The sequence below is a fragment of the Diadema setosum genome, chromosome 8 (assembly GCF_964275005.1).
Source record: "Diadema setosum chromosome 8, eeDiaSeto1, whole genome shotgun sequence".
Classification (NCBI taxonomy): domain Eukaryota; kingdom Metazoa; phylum Echinodermata; class Echinoidea; order Diadematoida; family Diadematidae; genus Diadema; species Diadema setosum.
In genome coordinates, this window is record NC_092692.1 from 6,945,056 (window position 1) to 6,968,660 (window position 23,605).

At 38.7% G+C, this 23,605-nt stretch overlaps 1 protein-coding gene across 1 annotated transcript in view; it reads right to left on the reverse strand.

Moving 5' to 3' along the window:
- LOC140232013 (ras-associating and dilute domain-containing protein-like) overlaps positions 1-5,544 on the reverse strand; it is a 34,330-nt gene extending 28,786 nt beyond the window's left edge. The window contains exon 1 of the mRNA XM_072312164.1: positions 3,685-5,544. Within this exon, the coding sequence (XP_072168265.1) occupies positions 3,685-5,535 (1,851 nt within the window). The 5' untranslated portion in view covers positions 5,536-5,544. The remainder of the gene's footprint in view (positions 1-3,684) is intronic.
- Between the last annotated feature and the right edge of the window lie 18,061 nt (positions 5,545-23,605).

Consider the following 23,605-nt stretch of genomic DNA (forward strand, 5'->3'; position numbering starts at 1 on the left):
AAATGACAAAAAAAAGTACACAAATAATCAGGACACATGACAAAACAGTCGGCCTACAAGTTTGATTTTATGTGTCATTAAAAAAAACTAACAAAATTATATGATAATTTAGGCTTATAGCTGGATACACACATGAATACATCACATCATTTTGAATTCACAAATGGAAGTTCTAATTACTCTTCATCCCACATCAGGAACATTTACAAGTGACTGTATGAAGAAGGGACATCTTCAAATGCCCACCATGTACTAAAGAAACTTACAATCAGTTCTAATATTTAGTAATATAGGATGCTGTCTGCAGAAGAATGAACATGAATAAATAGAATTCATCTTGCCATATTAGACACAGTGGACATTATTATTATATGACCCATGCAGAAGACTGAAGATGTACTTGGTACTGGTGATAAAGTGAGATTACATGACCATCATTTGCCAAGGCACTTAGCTTAACTTACTAAGTTGTTGTTGTTGTTTTTTTCACTAGCATTAAGTTATCCATCGGAACTTGACCTATTTGGAGATTAGCAAGCCCACTCAAGTGAAGCAATGTGCTTCAGACATACCATGATGTTACAAAAAGAATTAGTGAGATTAGGTAACCTCTGTTCATTGTCAATTCATTGCCATACATCTGTGCCAATCTGAAAAAAAAAATATTCTAGTGTATCTGCCCATTAAGGAGCAAAGCATGGGAACGATATGCATAATCAAAGAACAGATTAACTCTTATACTGTTTATAAATCAGAAAAAGTACAATCACATATATTTCCATGACTTAAGGGCTATCTCTCAAAACTATTTTCACACACTTTTTCTGTAATGAAATACATTTACAGTAGTTACACAGCACTGATAACAACACACTGGTTCACCTTCATTACAAGAGAAGACAGGGGATATATACCTACATGAAGGCCTACAATAAAACATAAATATCATTAATTGATGGTTCAATTTTGCAACAAGACTGATGAAGCACCAAAGGCAGAATGACTCAATTTGCAGTAGAATTTATGTGTTTGGGCACTAGTAATTTAAACTGGCCTAGGCTACATACAAGTACTTGGCAGTTCACATATGATATCAGACACAAGTAATACTATTACCTTTTGTCTTACACACCCTCTGTGATGTAATCCAGTGGACAATCTAGACATGCCATGATAGAGTCTAGTCTTTGTCATTTTCATGTAACACAGGCTAAAAATGAATCTCAAGACCCTGACGTCAATAATGAAATTGCCAAGATGTAATGTGGCCTCAAGTTGTAGTGATGACAAAGTGCATACCTTGATATAAAACTGATACTCATGTCACTACTAAAATTACACTTAATATTTTACTACTTTAATGCAGAGTATAAACAAAAGCAATATATACCATGTCAAATCAAAAGAAAATGACTTGTCATAGGTGTTTGAAGGAGACATGGCTGAAATTTAGGTATAAGGTTATTCAAATGATAACCTAAAAATTAATGGCTCAAGTGATAAGAGCTATCTGCTGTTTGTTATTCATTCTTTGTTCTCAGAATAACTCCACATTCTGGAAGAAACAGCTAAAAATATATCTTTTTTTACTGATGCATTCAATCAAACCAGATTTGGTAGTTTTTCATATAGCAATTCCTTTTCTATACTGTTTGATATTGTTTTGTATCTCAAGTGTTGAATCTACATTTTCTCAGATGTGAAGCTAATTAAGAGCTCTGTCTGATCTAAAATGTGCTAATATAAGAATCGACTATTATTATCAATATCATTACAATTCTCATTAACATTATTACTATTATCATAATTATCATTATTACACTCACTGTCGTCATTGAAATTATTATAACTATCATTATCATTATCATTATCATTATCATCATCATTATCATTATACGATGTAGTACTTCAGTACCAACTCCTTTCTCTCTCAGCCAGTGGCCAAAAGTGGACAGTGGGAAACAAAGCTCCATGACCATATGTAGCACGGTCCGCTTGCCATTTTTATCCAAAGCGATTATCACAGCTTTTCCAATACGAGATGATCAATGCTTGACCCTAGCGTGCACCTATGACACCTTTGTGTCAATTCTGGCTGGAGTACCAAGAACTGGGATAGGAGGCCAGTGGGGTAGTCCATTGTTGCTGCCCATGGAAAGGCAACGAAGCTTTGAACGAGGCAAAAACCACCATTTTAATTGTGCCATCTCACAACAATGGAGCTTAGGTGTTTCACATACCACCAATTAGCTCCGCATAGAGGAACTGCTTCTCTAAATTCCGGATATAGTATTGATTTCAACCAATGCAGAGTGATGAAGTGTCAAGAGTTTTGTTAGGCATACAGCGACTTTTGAAAGTGTTTTCTTTTCTTTTCTTTTCTTTTCTTTTTTTTTTTGCCCAAAAGGCCTACTCACAGCAAAAGCACAGCATAATTCAGCAGCTGTCAGAAGGGCTGGTGAACAAAAGTTATTAGTCATATCTTCTCACACTGGCGTTTGTGAAACATGATTTTGTTAAATCGCTGGACTTCTCTTATGAAGTAATGATTGGCACATGTTTGCACATGATTCGGCAATTCATGTAATGTACCGCCCTTACACTTACAATTCACCTTACGCAAACTTCTTTTTAAATGCTTGTTGCATCACTTTTGTTTCCTTCAGTGGGAAATTTGACTAGATGCAGTCTTTTATAAACTTAAGCTTTGGTTTGTGAAGTGAAAAAAAAAGGTTTATTCATGCAATAGGGAAATTCTACTCCCTGCATATTTTGACTTGGATGTGTGGAGTTAAGTAAAACAAATAGAACATCGAAAGTTTATGAAAGATATACACAACTTAGTCTCATGAAGCAGCAACATTGGTTGCCATGGTATATGCAAATAAGATGAGATACTGATGTCACAGCTCTCACATTATCTGTTTGTACATATTTACCAATGCACCTTCATTTTAAAATCTCCATACACTTTGTATCAGACCTACGTATAAACTGGATTCCTGCTGAAATTTAATATAAGTTAGCAATAAGACTAAAGTGATTTTTGTCAGTACATTAACACTTAAAACTGCTTGTTATACTCATTTCTGCTGGATTTATTCACTTGCTCTAGTTTTCTCAACTGCCTAATAAATGATATGACCTTATAAATATATGTTTAACTTGTCAAATGGTAAGGTAATATGTCCTTCAATTGGTAACCATGCATTAATTTCACTTGTTTTCTTTTTTGGGGGTGGTGGTGGTTGTGGTTTGCATGGTAACTCTATTACCCCCCACCCCATCTCTGTCCCTAAATTATTTAACACTCAAATGTTTCATTTATCTAATTTTCACCAAAAGTATAATATACCATGCTTTCTTATATTATTACATTTCCATCTCTTTCCCTTTGCTCACATTGTACATGCATGTTACTGTTTATGTTGAAGAAGAAAAGATAAACTTGAACTGAAGTAAACCTTTAGCTCCCTCAAGACTATTTTCAAAGTGATGGCCACTTTACAATTATTTGATGAAAACATATGTAATTTTTTGAATTGGTGTAAACCAGAATATTTCTTACATAGACCACCAAAATGCTGCTGTACACTAACTGCCTCATGGTCAAAGTTTAGCATTGACGACAACAAGTTGAAACGTATCAGACCACGATGGTAACTTGGTAAAGGTTCAACTCACCCATGCAATGCCTTGGATGAGAGTTGCTGATTTGAGGATGAGTGACTTGACAGTGCTCTGATGAAAGTGATAGGCAGCATATTCCACCATAGAGCACAATAGGTAGGAGATGCCTAATGTGCAGTTTGTCTTTGCTTTCTCAATGTAGTGTCCAATCCATCCCAGGATCTGGTCCTCTTCATGCAATCGGTACATCACCTTAATCCGCTGTCGGTCATTGGCATACTCCTTGGCTTTCTGGGCAAGATACTGGTTAGGGGCAACCCACCGGCGCTGGGTCATGCTGGCTGGGACAGTCCAGGGAAACATGGCAGGTGACATACTCGCTGCCGGGTCCTTGTACATGAATGCGTAGTGGTGTCCAAAGCAGACAAAGTCTCCAGGATTGAGAGTGGCACTTCCTGTGATTGGTGTGCCATTGATGATGACGAGTGCATCAGACACACTCTCCAAGCGAACGAGAAACTCGCCCTCTTCACCGGTTGAGTCCCCCTCCACCCCTCTCTCTGCGAAATTGTGTTGCCGGAATATCCAGCAATGTTGTGGCAAGATGTCAGGTGCATCCAGGGCAATATCAACACTCTCTGCAAACAAGTCATCACTGTCTTCGTCCTCAGGTTCCACATTCCTATTTCCTACAAGTATCACTTCCTTGTTCAGCATGTGCATCAAGAGGTCATTACTATCGTAGCTGTGGAGGGTGAGGAGATAGGGTAAGTCAGAAGGCATCCGGATACCACATGACATGGCATCATCACTGCTCTCTGTCTCCTCCCGTTCCATGCTCCCATTGGGGTCCTGAGTGCGGATGACGCTAGAGCGTGGGCTAGAATGAGAGGCCAGGTCCCCATTGAAGAAACCATCCTCAAAGTCATGGCCAGAGTCAACTTTGTCTAAACTATGCTCCGTGGAGGTTGCATACGATCTGGACATTTGAAGTCTTCGGGCATTCTTGTTGATTCCTGAGGTTATGTTGTCAACCTCCTCTGGAGGAAGATCTTGCCGCCTCCTCACCTCAAATCTCCTCATGAGGCCATCACCTGGTTTCCAGTAGGACTGCAGTATGAGGGGTTTCTCATGGTCTGCAATGGGCCGAACACACTCCTCGATCCATGTCCCTCGTGAATCCTCCCCCGGTGACAAACTGACACCGTTTGCTCTTGTTTTGACAAACTTTCCAATCACATCACACAAGACATGTTCCCTATAGGCACTTCTCGGAAGAGAGTACCTGCTCAAGATTTCTTTGACAAGTTCAATGGCCGAAGATCGGGCTGAGGCAAGAACACTCTTATAGTTTGAACCAGGGCAAAGAGAGTCACCAAATACTTTAAGAACCCCTGGTGCAGTCTCTTCTGTTGAAAGTTCTTTTCCATTTGAGGTCCTACTGCTACCATTTTGTCTTCTCTTTAGACTAAGCGATCTCTCAAGAATAAGTGTCAGAGATTTAGGCCTATGTCTTTTCTTTGGTGTTCTGTTTTGTGGTCGAATGTTCCTGTGTTCATGCCCTGGATTAGGTGCCTTACGCTTGAATCGTGGTGTCTGTGGTTTCAGCAGTAGTCCAGTCACACCATTGGGTCCATTGAAAGGGCGCTGTCCCTTCAGTTTTCGCTGGCTGTTTGACAGACCGCTGCTGCTGCTACCACTGCTACTCAGGCTTATAGCATCACTGTTTGAATGGACATCAAATCTTGGTGAATCCAAGCCATTTGGTGTGTGTTCATGAGGCGATGGTAGAGACTGTGAAAACGGCAGATTTAGTTCACTACTGTTAACTCCAAAGAACTTCGACAACATCTTATGTCTGGTAGCATCGGGGAGGGCAGGGACACCTCCATTTTGACCAGCCATGTTGTTTTCCTGGGCAACCTTGAGGACAAATCGGACCTTGCGCTTGTTCTCTACTGCTATGTCCAATGGACATTCCTCCTCAGACAGGAGAATTTCATCTGTAAGAAGAAGAAATCAATAATGGAAATTCAGTAAACATGCTAGATCCAACAAGGTAATGCATATATAACAATACATTTACAAAGTAGTTTAACTTTTCATTAAAAACAACTTTGTAAGCCATGTTTGTGAGGACAGAGTTAAATGATAATATTTCTGCCCAACGAGATACTTACTAGTTATTGATATATCACTTATACCCAACAAGTCCTCCTCACTTTCCTCAGGAATACTCTGCATAATAAAATCCTGATACATTTTCCACAAGAGTCAGAAGTACAGCACTGATTTTTATATTCTTGATGATCTGTGACAGTCATTTTCACACTGCACAGCAGCGGGAAGAGATCAACTCCGAGGGAAATCTTGCCACATCTTTTCACCGAGTCCCCTCTCACAAATGACAGGGGGAAAAAGATGCTGTTCCACAGATCAAACTTCGACCAACTCAACAACATTCACCAAACCGCTGCTCCATGATGTTCGTTATGCAGCTTGTATTTATTGCCAACAACCTGGCAAGGGACTGGAGAGGTTTGGAGTGCTCTGCACACAGTTTGGTTGGCAATCAGGAGCTAGTCCTGCGATCATATGACCATATGCACACAAGCACCTGACACTTGATATCACTTGCTCACTTCCCAACTGCCGATGTGATGTGTCGGAAAGGTGGTGGAAAAGAATATATGATATGACTTCTTATGAATGTTGACAAGCGTGTCTGTACCTATGGCAGGCAACTTTCTTGGCATACACATGAATAATACCACTAACACAGACACAAACCACAAACTGTGGGGCCTAATTGTTCAATAAAGCATGGTCGTTTCCTGCTTAAGAGCATTCAACTTTAGATGAATGCTACTCCCTTAATTTCGATTACTAAAGTGAATAATTTTGTTTGACCCGACTCTTGTTGATAAATGTCTGACAAGAAAAACCTCTCAGTTGCGTGACATGGTAATTGGGTAACACAAGGTCAACTAAAGAAAATAAATGGCAACTTTTGCGCTAAATATACACCAAAAAGTTTGTGTTCAAGAGCATTTGTAAATATATTTAACTTGCCTTAGGCGATCCGAAAGTGGGATAGCAATATTCAGAACAGATCTAGTTGACACTTTCAATGACAAAGCAGAATCAGCTGTGTGAGTTCATTTGTCAGACAGAGTGACTCTCAAGCAATAATAAGAGATATTGAAACTTTTAAACATTAACCACAAACTGCAAAGGCTACTTAGATAATAATAACAAAAATATGGGAATGTTGGAAAATAAAAATAAATGAGTAAGAATAATCTTTCTCATTAGGGAGGGGTGTGCTATATGTAATATATCAGTTTATTGAAATTGGTCACATAATAATCTGCCCTACAGCCATATAAACATATCCCCATATATTACTGATATCTCCATAATCCTGCACAATATGAGGACTATTTTCATTTTCAAGAAGGTGATTTTCCAAACTACATATTTTCAAGCAAAGTTTTCTTTTCCTATCAGACATAGAGCAACTGAATATTAAATCAAGATTTCATGGAAAATCATATCCAAACAAGAGAAAGTCTAATATTACACCACCAGTAGACTAATATTGCCTCCTGCCTGAGTGCATATTTTCCAAACTTTCTTTGTACACTTTTTCAAGTCACTTTGAAATGGACGATGCATTGTGGCATAAAGCAGTGTAAGACCATGTTCATCAATACTGAATATATTTTAATATTGACATGATTTTCTCCTGATTTGTATGAAACTTATTGTTCATCAGTAACTATAACAAGAGGTGTATTCATCCAAATCAAAAAGATATGGCCAAATAGGTTACATCTATCATTATAATACAGTATAACAGGGAGATATAATCACCTGGTTACAACAGTTTACCAATTCCACCAAGAGCCTTTTCCATCATGTCACTGAGACTGCTATCCTCTCTCCACCCTCTCAAAGTGAAAAAAAAAAAAAAACAACCAAAATCCCCCACATATCATAACTATAAAAACAGACAGAGTAGGATATTTTGATAAACAAAGCACTTATTGTGTGTGGGTTTTTGTGTGTGAAAGATCCCCTGGTTCACCATCTGAAATTACTTATTTTTCAATGATGCCATTACACAAATGATACTGATAGCAATCTTACTGCTGTCAAATGATGTCAATGATGCACTGAACTAGTTTAGTTTGCACATTTTAGAATGGATACGATTTGATACTTTGCATGTACAGTACTGAAATTAGAAGAGATTATGCATGAATATTAACTAACAGCTGTTTTTCTCAAATTTGTCTTCTGCAAAGTAGTTGACACAGGTGAAGAAAACAAACTCAGGCACACACTTACATGCACATCAACCCTCTTAAAAACTACATACAAATCACTGCAAAGTTTGATAATGACCATTGAGTGCTCAAGTTAGACTGTGGACTTATTAATATCAAAGGACAAGCAAACAGTTTGCATGAAGCAAGGTAAATATACACTCTGGACCTTTACTTGGCAACTGTTGATGCAGAACTTGCATCTAAATTTTCACAATAAAAGAAAAAATCTCAAAATTCTGAAAATAAACCCATTGAGGATGGACTGATTTTGCTACAACACGCATTTCCCCACAAACACTTGCCCAAGTATACTCGAGACTCGTCCTCAATGGGTTAAGAAGCCTCGCCTTCCCTACAAACACTTTTATGACAGATCATTTATCATCAGATTGGCACAGAAGCATTACCTTTAATCTACTGTTTCCTCAATTTTGTCAATTATGGGGCAGGGTCAGTTTCCCTGACCTCTATAAAACCATATCTTCTCCTTTTTAGGTAACAGGCAATAGAAATCATTACTCTATAAAGAAGTGAATGATATTGTGCCAGCAATATCCATGATAAAACCAGGTAAGCAATTTGATATGAAATAAACCCTGAATTCATCTTTTCCCCTCATGAATATCTGATTGATTCTTCTTTCTGATTTGATACTGTCATTAGAATGACAGCATATTATCATGATTACTCAATCATAGATTGCATGTAACTGGAGGATACCAAAGGTGAATCATACCTGAGGCAACAGTCACACGAGATATGTGTATCAGAATTCTCTTGTAACAAGTGGGACCATAAACTGATATGCTCAGCTGGTGACAGCCACAAAGAAATCTCAGCAGTTGGGGACAATGACTCAATGGAAATTGATTCACACAACTTGATTTTCTCTGCTACAGTGATACCAAACCAACAAAATGTAACTGACATGAAACCTAGACGATCATGCTATGTGATGTCTCAGCCTCTATTGCCAGTGATATTCAATAAATTCCAAGAAACTAACCGAGCAGCACTCAAAATCTATGCAGATGTTTCAAACGACATAATTTGTCCCACACCAAGCTACATGCATTTTTTTTTTAACTTTCGGATGATTCACATGATATCATCAACCCTACAGACTGACTCATTCTCATCATACTCCAATGTTTCATGTGGCACTCCCTCACATGCACTGCTTTCCATTACATCTTATCTTCAATGTTCGATGATTTACCATGTATTTTAACGTGCTTGCCCGTTTCCTGTTTCAGGGTATAAACTTCTCCTGCAGTCTGCCGTCTGCTCATCTCTCCCACCCTCTCTCGCATTTCCCCTCCCCCTCTATTTCTCACATACTCAAATGTTTCTTGTTCAGTGTATAATTTGCTCAAATAAAACACATTTTTCATTGGCTGCCACAACTTAATCACTTCAATGCTTTGTAAAAAATGACTTGCTTTAGCCATTTGAATCTCTTGAATCATTTTTGAACATGACTTTTTTCGTCATTTGGAAAATATGAAATCATGCAGTCTACCAATTTCCAGTAGATTTATAAGTGTTATTATTTTATCTTTCTGTGGTTTTCCCATGATTATTATACTGGGTCTAGGGCAATTACCCCCTGGGCAATTACCCCGCACCCTTCCCCTGGCCCTAATCCTGATCCTAATCCTGAACCTAACCCTAAACCTAACCCAAACTCCTAACAGTAAATCTAACCCTAACCCTAATCTTTTCTCTTACCTTACCACTAACCAGTATTTGGCCGGGGGGGGGGGGGGGGGGGGGGGGGGGGGGGGTAATTGCCCTCCGGGGGTAATTGCCCGGATACGATTATACTGTATGATATCATGGACCACTGTGGGAACTTTATTGCATGAGTAATCTTTTTGAGCGGCGGAGGCCCTTTTATCTTGATTTATAACCTGTATCATCGGTCTACAAAAGAGTATTACCACCTTTCATTCTTTAGGGATTAAATCGAGCACATTATCTATCAGCAACGTGGGGGATAAAAAACTTTTAGTATAATTCTGAGAGGCTACGAATCTTTTCTCTGCAGGAAATGTCTTATGTACAGGCCACATACAATAGCTTGGAGTCAGTTTTGATGAAGGGAAATTGTAAAGAGGGTGGTTGTACATCACTGACTCTGACAGCGCACATGAATAAAAGCATCACGCATTACCGGTGTCAATGGACCCCCCACATCACAGATACTATTTAAAATAATAATAATACAGATTTCCTTAGCCTGGCACGGTCCCCTTTAAAGCACCATCCATCACATCTCCACCTTTTGTGAGCACTCAATGTTCCTTGCATGCACAAGCCAATTGCTATTGTACTTTACAGAATGTTTTCTAAATAACAGGCAACATAGCACAAAAGTAGTCCCAGACACGATGCTGTAAAGCCATACTAAAGGCACATAATGTACTCACTGACGGCACAGATAGGAAACTGATTTCACTGTACTTCAAAAGTTTGATCTTCAAAGACCTGTGTACTTGCATATAATTACAAAAGTTTTTAAAAAATGCAAATTTACTTGTAGACTGCGTATATTCAATAAAATCAACATGGACATGATTCATTTTGGGTCAACAGCAGCTATTTCCATCATTATTGTTGCTGTTATTATTATTATCAAAACACACAAACACACAAAGACAGTGGTAGAAATCCTCTTCGAAACAAACTTCAGTTTTGAATTACTTGTCCATTATTTTGTTTCATTTCCTCTTCGTATGCAAACATAGCATATGATGTTTTATATCACATGAAGGTGAAATAAAAGCGTGAAGTAGTTTCAGGTTTGTCTTGTGCTTAAAAAAAGAAAGAATTAAGATTGATAGCAGTATTTCTATTTAAATATGACAACAAGTGCTATGGGGGTGGGGTAAAGGTTCACTGCATGTACATCAAATCCAGAATAACTGTACGGGTATCACTGCGTGTGCGCTTAATCTGTAACAATTTGTCAAATTGCACTGTATGGTAGTCTTGATGTGCATTATCTATGTTGTTTGAATGTGCATCCATGATATTTCCTTGAACACACTTATGTCAAACTAGATAAAGCATACTCTTATCATCATTACTCTTTTGCACTGCTTCAAAGCACAGGATAACAGGATGTTTGGTACAAAAATATAGATGATTTAAGCTGTCTACATCAACAACTGATCAAAAGGACAAAGAATAGAAAGACAGAAACAAGAATGGGACATAATTAGTCAATAGAGATACAGCATCAGGGTAGCATGAATCATATTTTTTATCACATCACTTCCTCCTTTGAACATTACAGACTGTTATGTTCTCAGAAGTATACAATTCCTTCAGGGGTTATATATTCCATCATCCATTCACATTCACTAGTGTTTCGTCAATTTCAAGGATATAAATGGATTATTGAGACATAGTAAAACTATGAAATCTCAACTACAAAACAGTGATGAGGGTATTTCCAATTTAGATCCCAATGTTGCTTATCAAAATGATTAAGGGTAACTAAAACTGCTAAGAGAAGAGGAACTTGCAACAAGCTTAATACCCAACTACAATTATATCTTGTTTCCGGTACTGAGACTTGTTCTTTTTTTCACTGTAGTTTGTGGTCTGATATTAAGTGCTCATAGGACAGTTTTGATTTAAAAAAAAAAACACACACACACCCAACATGAAGCATTACAAAGCACAAAAGGATGGTACAGTGAAAGGTTTGTTACGTACTATTTCATTACTACCCGCCTCACTTCTCTGTGTACGATCACTGCAAATACAAGGTGGACTTGATTCTGCAACATAGTACCACCCTCACATGAAGAACATCCTACAGGATATATGTCCACTTGTTTTTAAAGGGATTGTATAGTTTTGGTTGACACCTAATTTCAGGTTTCTAACATTTTTTGGTGAGATAATGAAAAACCTCTTATGAAATATGAAAGAGCATGTAATTCTATGAGGAATTAAACGTTGATTTGATGAAAATTGGTTTTGAAATGGCTGAGATATCCAAAAAAGAGTGATACTAATAAAGTGTGGGACCCACACTTTATTACGATCACTTTGTTTTACTTTGTTTTTGGATGTTTCAGTCATTCCAAACCCGATTTTCAACAAATAAGCTTTGAATTCCTCTTAAAATGGTATGTTCTGTACTATATCATAAGTGTTTTCTTGGTATCTCGCAAAAAGTCACAAGCCCAATTCTCATCTCCACCAACACTGTACCATCCCTTTAAAAATCAGTTATCAGGCAAGTTTCAGAGAAGCTAAAAGTCACTTACAAAATCTGTATATCTCTAATACCCCTCCATATCTAGATAAATAAAAAAAAGGAAAACACATAAGTGTGTCTTGAGAGGCATATGTTCAGAGCATCAATCAATGATGTGGTGGATTCCATATTCTATGGATCTTAAATGAAACCAAGAGTAACAGAATGTATGACCTTGCATGACTGATCTCTGTTTCTAAGCATGCTGCCAAATCAATCCTTCACTGATTACCAACTATTCCATTTCTCTGTTCACTGTTACATTGTGGAACTTGAATTTCCGTGTCTAACATGCAAGACAGACACAACCTTAAAGCCACGCATGTCCGCTTTACAGAAAGGGTATGTCACCTTGAGTTACCACGAAGTCTGTTCATTGATTTCTGCTGAGGGGTCATCTTGACCCTCTTTATCACATACAATGAAGTAACTGTAGATTGAGAGAGGGACATGTTGGATGAGGATACCGGTATGAGTTTGGAGAGAGGAAAGGGAAGAGATAGAGTGAGATGGATGGAGAGACAGCAGAGAGCAGCATCTTCATATCTTTCAAAGATTTGTGGTAGCTGAATTTTTGGCAGCTGGATCACTGGAATGTTTACTACCAGTGTCCACCACCTTCCAGAGATGGATGGAAGAGTTTAAACTGTGGCAAAACAACAACCTCGGATCAATGAAATCTATCTCCCATCTCCAGTCAATAAGTTCTATGCAAACAACATCCCCACTTCCCAACGTGGGTACACGGAGAAAGACCAACCCCTGCGTGGCTTTCAACACACTATTAAACCTTAAGGTATCAATCAAAGATTTCTGGAAAAAATTTAAAAACTGGAATCTTACCATGATACAATGATAGGTGCTATGGTAGTGATGTATCCATGACTTCTTATAATGGCATATTCCAAGGAAATATTCCACGTAATGGCCAAAGCAAGCACACACCTTTGCAGATCTACACAAACAACTATAACTTAATCAATACCACACAAATTGCTGACATGCCGGTGCCTCCTGAGAGCAACGCTTTACTGAATGAGAGTGGTGAGCTTCCACTCCTACGCTTTAATTGGGGGCTCGGTCATCACCCCCCTCTATGCCTGGTAACAACAAGAGCTGGCGAGAGAAAGAAACGTGCGCTTTGCGACGTCCTGTGCGAAGAGAATTACGTGGCTTGTAAGCATGGGGGTAAAGCTGATCTCTTGTAATAAGATGAAGTGAATAAAGGAGCACAGGGGGGTTCTTCAAGCCCATCACAAAAGGTAACCAGTGGGGGACGCATGGCTGAACAATTGATCGGCTATTGGGTAGAACTACCCAAGGATTACTACTATCTGCTCTGTGAGCTCTGGATAACGCCCTAGGGGGGAGGAAAAAAGGCAGACGTGATAATGGGAAAGACTTAAACTTTTTGTAAAAGAAAGTTTACTGAAACTGCTTTTGGTAAGGGTGTGCTAACCCTTGGCTGTGGGTTGGGAATATTTTACAGTCTTGCATGAACAGCTTTGACAGTTACTCTTGACAGTTAGATTCAAATTGGTGGAAGGTTTTGTTGCTTTCTTTTGTGATGCCTATAGAACATGACAAGTCTTGAGCACTTGAACAAACTTTGACAGCACGAGCAACACCGAAGATCCAAACAGAAATGGTCATCATCTCTTTCTCTCTCACGTGGAGCATTCCAATTACATGGGCATATGAACACCAGCATGTCTTGTCAGATATTCTGACCCAAATCCAGACAGGAAGTAAAAGTGGCACAGAAGCAGTCCATGCACAAACAATTGAGTCATCCCCACTGCATTTGGCACTATTATCCATGCCATCTAGATGTTCTGTCCACTTGAAATGTGTAAACAAATACCTGCCATTGATGCATATCCTGTTCTTGGAGATGTGCCAATGCATGGAGGAACTTATTGAATCAACTCCATCTTCAAATATTTTAATAGTGCCTTTGGATTAATCTAATTCTGATACCCCCTAAAAAAAAGAAATAGAATTGGAAAAAGAAGAAGAAAATAAATAAATGAAACATCCTGCATGCTTTGATCATTCCCCAGAAACTAAATATTCACACTCGAGAATCACAATTACACAGATTATTCACTACTTATTCAGGAATTGATTCTTTTTTAGTTTCTATGACAGTGATATCGCTTGTTGTGTGGTGTGGTAATAAAATAACATGTGTGTGTGTGTGTGTGTGTGTGTGTAGCACACACCAACGGAAGACTGACACCTTAATTATTACACCATGTGTATACACCTTTATTATTATACCATTTGTATCCTTTCATAGGGCTAAATTGCCACAGGTCTGGAGTTCCTATCTTCATGAACTCTGTTAAAGAAAAATTCTCAGATAGATAAGAAAAATGTCATGGAGGATCCAGCCACATTGTCACATAATTTACACAAAAATGAAAAAACAAACAAACAAACACACAAGTGTTCCACACATTATCCCATTGCAACAATTTTCGACATGCAGTGCTTGCGCAACATGCTCTGCCACAAGACTGGCTGCCTTAACATCGTTTCTTACGCAAGGCCCCATCTTGATATTAAGACACCTAATGTGTGGAGGCCAAGTTCATGGAAAATCCCACGTGATCCTACTAGTGACACATTGTGATAAACCTGTGATCATCTTCCTGTGAGCTTCGTGTCCCAAGGATTTTGTGCTGTCATGTGATGTCACAAAGGCAACACAATTTTCCTCGAATAAACAAACTGCCTAGGGGGAAAAAACGTGATAATATGACTCCCTCCCCTTTTCCTTGACTGCCAGACAGTATTGAATTAGACTGTATATAGTCTGGTTGTCTTTTTATGAAATGTCTACAGTAAGAGGAAACTTACTGCAACTGATTGACAAATTGCCCCACATTGATGTTAATTATGTCGATGTGGGGCAATTTGTCAATCAGTTGCAATAAAAAACAACTCGACACAGGAGCTTTATTAATCTGAATAAGCACACAGTGACCTGCTGCATGTTATAAAGATTAGAACCACGCAGCTCTGGCTGTTGGACGAAAGTTTGGTGGTCTAGTGGATAAGAGACCTACAGATATCCAGTGATCAGGAGGTTGTAGGTTCAAATCCTGCATGAGTATGTTTGCCCTTGATTTTTTATCATGGCTTCGACTAAACACTGATCAATTCACTGCTTATTCACATTGATGCAGGGCGATTTGTAAATCAGTGGCAATAAAAGAAATTTTAACAATTTGATGCAAGAATTTCATCATTTTGAAGGAGAAACTTGTTTCTTACATGCAGCTGTACTGGACTTCTGGTAGCGAGCAATTATAACTTCATGTGTGATATAGCCTCAATGTCAGCACAATGACGTTCATGTGTGCATTAAAAAAATGAGTCATGTCTAATGAACCACAAGTACTAAAAAATAACTGTAAGGCCCTGCAAAACAATATCTTTTGTAGACTCTACCACTTGTCTTACAAAACAAAAAGTTAATGATTGCACAACCCTCCTCGATAGTAAGAGTTAATTGTTGTTTGCATATCCTCCAAAATTTCATGTAAAAATGGCATGTGACACTTACCAAATCTAACTAAATGAGATATCCTTCATTTCAACCATGAAAGGACTCTGCAGTATAGATTTTAGCTTGGATGTTTGTTTTTTCTTTGCACATATAATACATCTTCCTTTCTGAAAATGGGGAAACATACTGAGCATCTCACTAAAGTAATATATAAATACCACAAACAGACTATTACAATGTTTCACTTACTTTGGCCCTGCAGGATACAATTCATACTTTGATACTTTAACAACCCAATGAAGACTGGACCCAATTATACTTGGGCAGGTGTCTATGGTAAATGTGTGTTGTAGCAAAATCAGCCTGTCCTCAATGGGTTAATAGGACACCAGTGACATAATTTTATAAAATGGATATGTCACATGACATCCACCACATAGTTAATTGAAGACGGCGCCAATGTCTGTGTTGTTTTGCCAACATACCAGAAATGTAGATAAAATGTGTTGGTGGTCACCCACAATACAGGTTCCCGCCCTTCAGCTTTGCGTTATCTTCTTATTCAAAGCCTTATTTCAGCATGCCAGGAAACTGACAGATTTGATTAGTAAGTAGAGTTTTATCAAGCACCAATAGAACACGATTTGGCAGAGAAACCTATTCCAGAATGGATTATGTCACTTCCGTCAGTCCATGCCGTGTTATCATACTGCCAATCAACCTTGCACAGTAACTCTCAATAATTGGACATTTAAGGAGTTTCAAGAACAAGTAATTCAATGGCAAAGTTCACGTCTTGCTTATCTGGTAAAAACTGCAAAGAAGGGAAAAATGCAAAAGAAGATGATGTAGTAAAATAAACCACCTGTATGTAAGACTGAGAGATTTTATAGGATCTGCCTAAATACATGTTGACACTTTTGATTATATACACCAGATGAATCTCTCACAATATTGTGAACTGGAGTCATTTTTATACATTACCTCATATTCATAATATCAATTCAACATATTTTGATATGCCGCATATGTCACAGCCCCGATTCGTAATATGTGACTTGGGGAACAGAATGAAAGTTATTTGTATTCCATGTGAATATCTTTTGTTATATCCTACCTATCATTATCGTAAGATTTAATCACATAAGCTGATTGAAATAAAACCAACAATCGACAAACTGCTTCCATACTAACAGTTTTCTGATGACGCATATTCATCAGTAGGCGCATTCACATTGGAATTACCATTGTATTAAATACCACAATAATGTGTTGTCACTGTTCTCACTGATGAAATACCATGGTGGTTCTGGCCAAAAAGTATACCTCTCCAAGGTAAGCACTGTGCATATATCTCCTATGGAGAGAAGACAGGAATTATGTCAGCTCACATGAAAACATACACAGCAGTGCGATGGGTGATAATTTGTAACACGATTTACACTCATAGCTGGCTTACATATTTCTCAAGAAGTTTGAATTACTAGTACCACGCTAAATACCGCAGTATTTCACACAGCCTGTGCATTCACATTACGAAATACCATGGCCTTTTACCGCAAGTGTGAATGGGCCTAGTGATGTGATGCATAATCTGCACCAAAACGTGGTGAATCAAGAAAATGACAGGATTAAGTTTGCATGCTCACTCTCTGAAAGAATGGATACATTCGAATGTCCTTGGTCAATCCCATTTTGCAGATCGTATTTGTGTCATAATCCAAAACATCTTGCACAACAGTGTTCCCTAGAGACTATTAATCCTACGGAACCTCAGGTGTTCTCTTTCCTGCTTCACAACGTGCAGAGAGTAACAGGTTGTCGTTTTGGAGGCTCAACCCTATTCTGGGATGGGTCAATAATTGATTTATCTAAAAGGACAATTCCGTGGATTAACAATTCTTGCGCATGCATTAGTGCTAGGCTAAGAGAGGTCAATTGAGGGTCCTGTGAGTCAATACTGTTGCATGACCACTTCGTTTGGCTTACATACAGAAGCAGCTGCCACACTCCATATTTCTCAGATGTCAATGATATGAATAATTTTTGCTTGGTATTTGTAATGAATTATAGTGTGTCTGGATGGGGACAACCACTGCAAAAATTCTCTAAGAAAAAAACCCAAAAAATTATCCTGAAAAGAATGACCAGTGAGAGGACTTAGATAAAGCTCTTCATGTATGGTATATCATCTAGTCCTTGTAAAACCGGAAAGTGTACCACCAACAAAAGCAACTTTATATGTGTCTTTGCTTGTGTAGCTAATTTTTTTTTCTACACTACATTGTGTAACTTGGCAACAAACTGTAAATATCTGCCAAATGAAATGCATGGGATCACAGGATTGATAAGACAACACAAAACAGCCGAGATTCACTTTCAGAGCACTCATCCCAATATCAATGAGCAATTAAGTACTTGTGCAAAGGCCACAGGCACAGAGTCTGATGTTTAGCGTCCTATGACAGAACCACAGTCATTTAATCTTTTCAATTTAATTCACTTCATGTAGGAATTCAAATCTCTAGAGAATACATCCCTTACTCATGTTCACAAAAGGAAAAGCTCTTAACAATTACATCCCCTGTTTTGCTTGAGTTGGAAAGTTCGGCTACATGACGATCTCGGCTCAACTGAGTTTTATTGATCAATGCCTCTAAACCAAAACCTAATTCCTACCCTTTTGTTCTTTGTTGCCTGATTTGTTCGTCAAGTCATACCATTATCAGGATCTACACAGCTGTGAAAATAATGTGGCTGCAATACTTGATTCATTCCTGATTGTTAGATTAGGCATATGTCCAAAAGAACATCCATGAAGTGTTAAATAATAAGTCTGGTTGTCTACTAAATAAAGGGAAGGGGATGACAAGAGTATGTAAAAGCATGTTCAATGAGAGACAGAAAGTTATACAAAAGCTATATTGAATTATTCACGAAGGAGATGCAAAGTCAGAGATTATGAAATCACGTCTGAAATCATATCCTTCATAAGTATGTTTGTGGATGCAATTTGAGAGTAAACAAAAAAAACCAATACAAATTGAAGTAAATTAGACTTAGAGTTGGCACAGAAATTCAAATATATTTCCCAGCTCAATTTTGCACCCCCCCCCCCCCTAAAAAGGAAAACAAATCTCAGAAGAAGCTTAAAAATATCTCAACTCTGGCTTTCACTGAGAGATCTTAAACTCATATGATGCCATTTTCTCAAAATCTCTTGCTCTCTCAAGTTTAAATTTTTCCTGCTCTAGCTGTATGTCTCCCACTTTTTCTCCTGCTTATGATTTAGCATTTTCCTGCCCAACATTACTGTTGTCATGTATGTTTGAAAATAAGGTTAAAACAGCACCAGAGGGCATCTACAACCTTAGCAAGAGTTTCCAGGGCAATTTAGTGGGCCCTGGACCCCAGCTGCGAGGGATGTTACACAACATTGTGCTTATGTTCAGAGTCTCCTGTTTGCTACAGAGTTCAAGCAGGAGAATCTCCTGTTTAAAAGATGGCTTGGGTTGGAGTCTCTGTATACCAAGAAAAAAAAAAGAGTTATCCATGCTGAGCAGCGAAACAAGACAATATTTCTGGGGCAGGTGTGTGTCATGTGCCTCTTCCAGCCTACTCCTGTATTGTGTGCCCTGCGCAATCATTACTTGACATCAAATATTCATAAGTGTTGCCTCTTCACACAGGCTAGAACGAAGGGGACCGAAGAATAGGAGCCAAGCTGAGAATGATACACAACAGAGGGGCAGGCTGGTACCCCACACGGACAGGTAGGGGTGAATAATGAATTGAGGGTAAACAATGGCTGCTACCATAAATATTTTGTAGCCGGTTCAATAGATTTCTCTTGGTGTGGAAAGGTTGGGGGTTTTTTTTCAAAAGAAAAAACAACAAAAACCTAATAGAAGAGGAAAGAAAAGCTTGCCACATCTGTCACATAATGAACACAGTTTTGTTGACAGCAATAAGTGGCACAATGAACAAACAACAATGACTTCAGCTCCTGATCTATGCACAACCTTGGAGAAAACAACTTCAGCTGGCCCTAATTCTATTCTGCAGATTAGTGCTATATGGGTGCTGCCATTTGGTGCTACATTGAGTTAACAAACTGAAAACTTTCTTAGCTGAAATATTAATGTCACACATGCTCTTTCCAACAAGACGAAATCAATAACAATTGTGGAGATTAAGTTAATTTAATATACTTTTTCTTCTTCTGATAATGATGCTGTAATGTATGTTTGTCAGTCATATTATGTTAAATATATGCAAAAAAATATAATGACGGTAATACATGAGCATGATAATGAATATAATCCAAATGATGACAAAAACAATAGTGATAATAGTTTCAATTTGTACTGCTGTTATTATTTCTACATTGGTATTTTCCTAGTTTTCCATGTTGTTGTGGATTTAACATAAAAAGAATGACAGACATTTATTACAGGAGCATGATGCTCACTTCCTAGCAAGCTTTTTCACATTTAGCAATGAACTTGCTCTTGGTCTAGACTGGACATCAACCCATTCCTTTGCTACCCAATCCATCCCCTTATTCATCAGTGAGGGTGTTATCCTTTTCTTTGTCCATGCCAAACTGTATTTCTATCCACTTCACAGCTACCAACAGTAGAGCTCTAAGGGGCTGCACCTCAAGCAAAACACAAACTTTGACAATCTTGTGGTCCACATGGGAATTTTGGTAACGGAAGCAGTGTTACAGATCATTGCTCTATAGATTAAATCCTCCCTCCCCTGGACATCCTAACGGCTTTCCAGTTCAACCGGGAAAAAAAAGGGAAAAGAAAGGGAATTTATTGTTTTCTGTCAAAATCCCCAGAGATGATGGATCAATTAGGTGTAGGAAAGTATTCCAAATAATCAGTCCCCACCAAGTTCAACAAAAGATCTAGTTAGACCAAACAATGCTGCCCATCCCTCCTCCTTCCCCAATCATTTAATGACGTCAGAAGAAAAATCAATAGCATTTATTCATCTTGACAGGAAACTGTGTACTCTTGCTCTTCCTCTCGGAAATAATTACCAGACTAATTTGGGGCCATTTGCACTTTGAATTCTTTAGGACCCTAATTAAACAGGTGATGTACGTCACCCTAAACCTATATTTGGGTGATTGGAATGCTGGATATATTGGTAGAGATCAGTACTGGAATGTGTTACAGGTGGTGGAACTCATTATTTACAAAGCAGGAGCAGGAACAAGTTCTGGAGACTGGAAGTTCAGAACTGTCTCTGTCTTCTGCACATTGAAAATCTGAACACAAGCTGCAAGCAATCATTACATGGAACAGAGATACGGTATATTGTTTAGATAGATATACCGTGAATGATCGTTATTAGTGTGTTATGTCATCGAGATATTGCAATATTAAACTGAAGGTTCTAAAGCTTTGCAAAATCATATCAGCTTTTTTTTTTTCACTTACTAGACCAGCAGAGCCATCCATACCTGACCTTAAGCTAAACAACACATTTTAAAAATAAAAACAGTTTTGTTCAATGAGATAAACCAGGAACAGTAAGTGTGCATAATTTGTAGTAGTAGAAAAAAATAATCTTGTTGAACAGTGCAAGACCCCGTTTACAGTGCGAGGCTCGGCCGCAGCCGAGCCGCGGCCGAGCCCAGCCCCGCTTCAGTGTAAACGCGCAAAAGGCCAAATGCGAAGCCAAAATTGGCCTCGCATTTGGCCTCGCTCTGGAGGTGGTCTCGGCCGTGGCCGAGCCCTGCCTCTTCTTGGTGTAAACGCAAACTGGGCCAAATGCGCGGCCAATTGCGCGGCCAATTTTAGTCTGGCTTCCAAATCCTGTGCCTGTATCTTTCGCTATGCAGGATATTAACCCCCTCAACGTCGAAAACTAGTATAGTTTAAGGTGATTTTGTCCTGCAAAGGATTTTTTCCTTCGGCAAAGGCCTTTGCCCGAACGGCGACTTCGTCGCCACGGAATTCATTTGGCAAAGGGTCTGAACACCAGACAATACCAAATTGCGTTTGTTTACAAGCAGAGCGCCACTACGACAAAATATTGAAAGGTTTGAATCAAAAGCGCGGGCGAGCCCAGCAGTGTAAACGGACAAAATTGCGAGGCTCGGCCGCGCAATTGAGGCCGGACTCGGCCGCGGCCGAGCCGCGGCCGAGCCCGGCCCCGCACTGTAAACGGGGTCCAAGTCATGCCTTTATGTTGTCTCAACAACAGCAGAGTCTCACTAAAGCAGACCTAATTTTTTAGGTGAGGGGAGGTAATGGAGGGTACGTGATGAGATTTGAACCTGGCATCAATGTCTGCCAGTGGAGACACGTAGACAATGAGAACCATTTGGAATTCCACTTCAGAGATGTAAATGGGTTAGACATAATGGCATTTCAGGGCAGCAGGTGTCATGTAACTTATTTAGCTGTCTGGGATTTCTGCAAAAGGACAGAAAATGACGGTAATATTTGGGTCATGCTCTTTAAGGAAAAAAAACAACAACAATACTTCAATGTCTCACCCAATAGGAAGATGCATATGTACACAAATTAGTGGGTTTCAAAGCTGGAGATTTGTAACCCACTAGCAAGCTTGAGTTTCTTTTGCAAGTGTGTGGACTCAAAAAACACACACACACACACACACACACACACACACAAAAGCATTTAAAGTTAAAGATGATGTCATCATGGCCTTTGTGTTGTCAAACTCCCATGGAAGCTCATATGGCTTTTATCTCACCATGAACTTAACTTATCTATGGGAGCTAGGTACATAATCATGCACAGGAATCATTCATTATTCATGGTATCAGTTTATAATTTTTTTTTTTTTATGTGTGGTATAATAAAAGTGAAACCAATAGACTACAGACTCATTCACTGAAATGTCCATATTCTGTTTCAAAGCTCTACAGGTGGTGTTCATTAAATATCCTTTAAAAAGTCAGGTCAATGACCAAACCACAATCTGGACACTGCTGTGTTGTGCATAGGAGTGAGAGAAATAGAGAGAGGGGGCGAGAGATGGGCAAATATATAATATATATATATAGAGAGAGAGAGAGAGAGGGAGGGGGAGAGAGATGGGCAGATATATAATATATATATATAGAGAGAGAGGGAGGGGGGAGAGAAAGGCAAATGGCAGGTGTTGTGTATGAGGAACTGATGATGTATTGGTCCTCGTAAGACTTAAAATAGCCTGATTTTTTAATTACTTCCAATTGACTCTAATTAATCTGACAGGAACCATCAGAAAACCTTGTTCCCTCCGCACCAGGAAGGCAGGGCCATGCTTACAATGTAGTTATATTCACTCCTCTGCTAGCGAGAGTTTGATGATTCACTGATCAGCCATTGGTCAGCCACTGGTCGATTTCGCAGATTCAACTCTTGGTGTGTACATGCTCAGAGAGCCAGCACTCAAAAGCAAGAAATATTCGCAGCATGAAATTTTCATGTATTGGTGCTGACGGCCTTTTTCATGGTATCAAATTTTTTAAATGATAATTAAAGCAATTGACTGCATAATGCTGTCATTCAATACATCATCCTACTTTTGTGCATTACTGACTTTTGGTTCTCGATACTAGCATGAAGATATCAGGAAAAAAGACAAATACAATGACCGGTATAATGCGAATCATACAACAAAAGCTGTAATGTGTGGTCTAAATAATCTTACACATGATAGAGATAGAAATGATTATTGAAAGAAAAAACTAAAACCAGAATTTCAGCCTGCCTGATTCTCAAAAAACAAGTCATTCTAGAGCTACAGAAGTAACCTCTCCAGCTTAATTAATACTACTGATCCCTTTTGCACCGCAGTATCGATTCAGCAGCA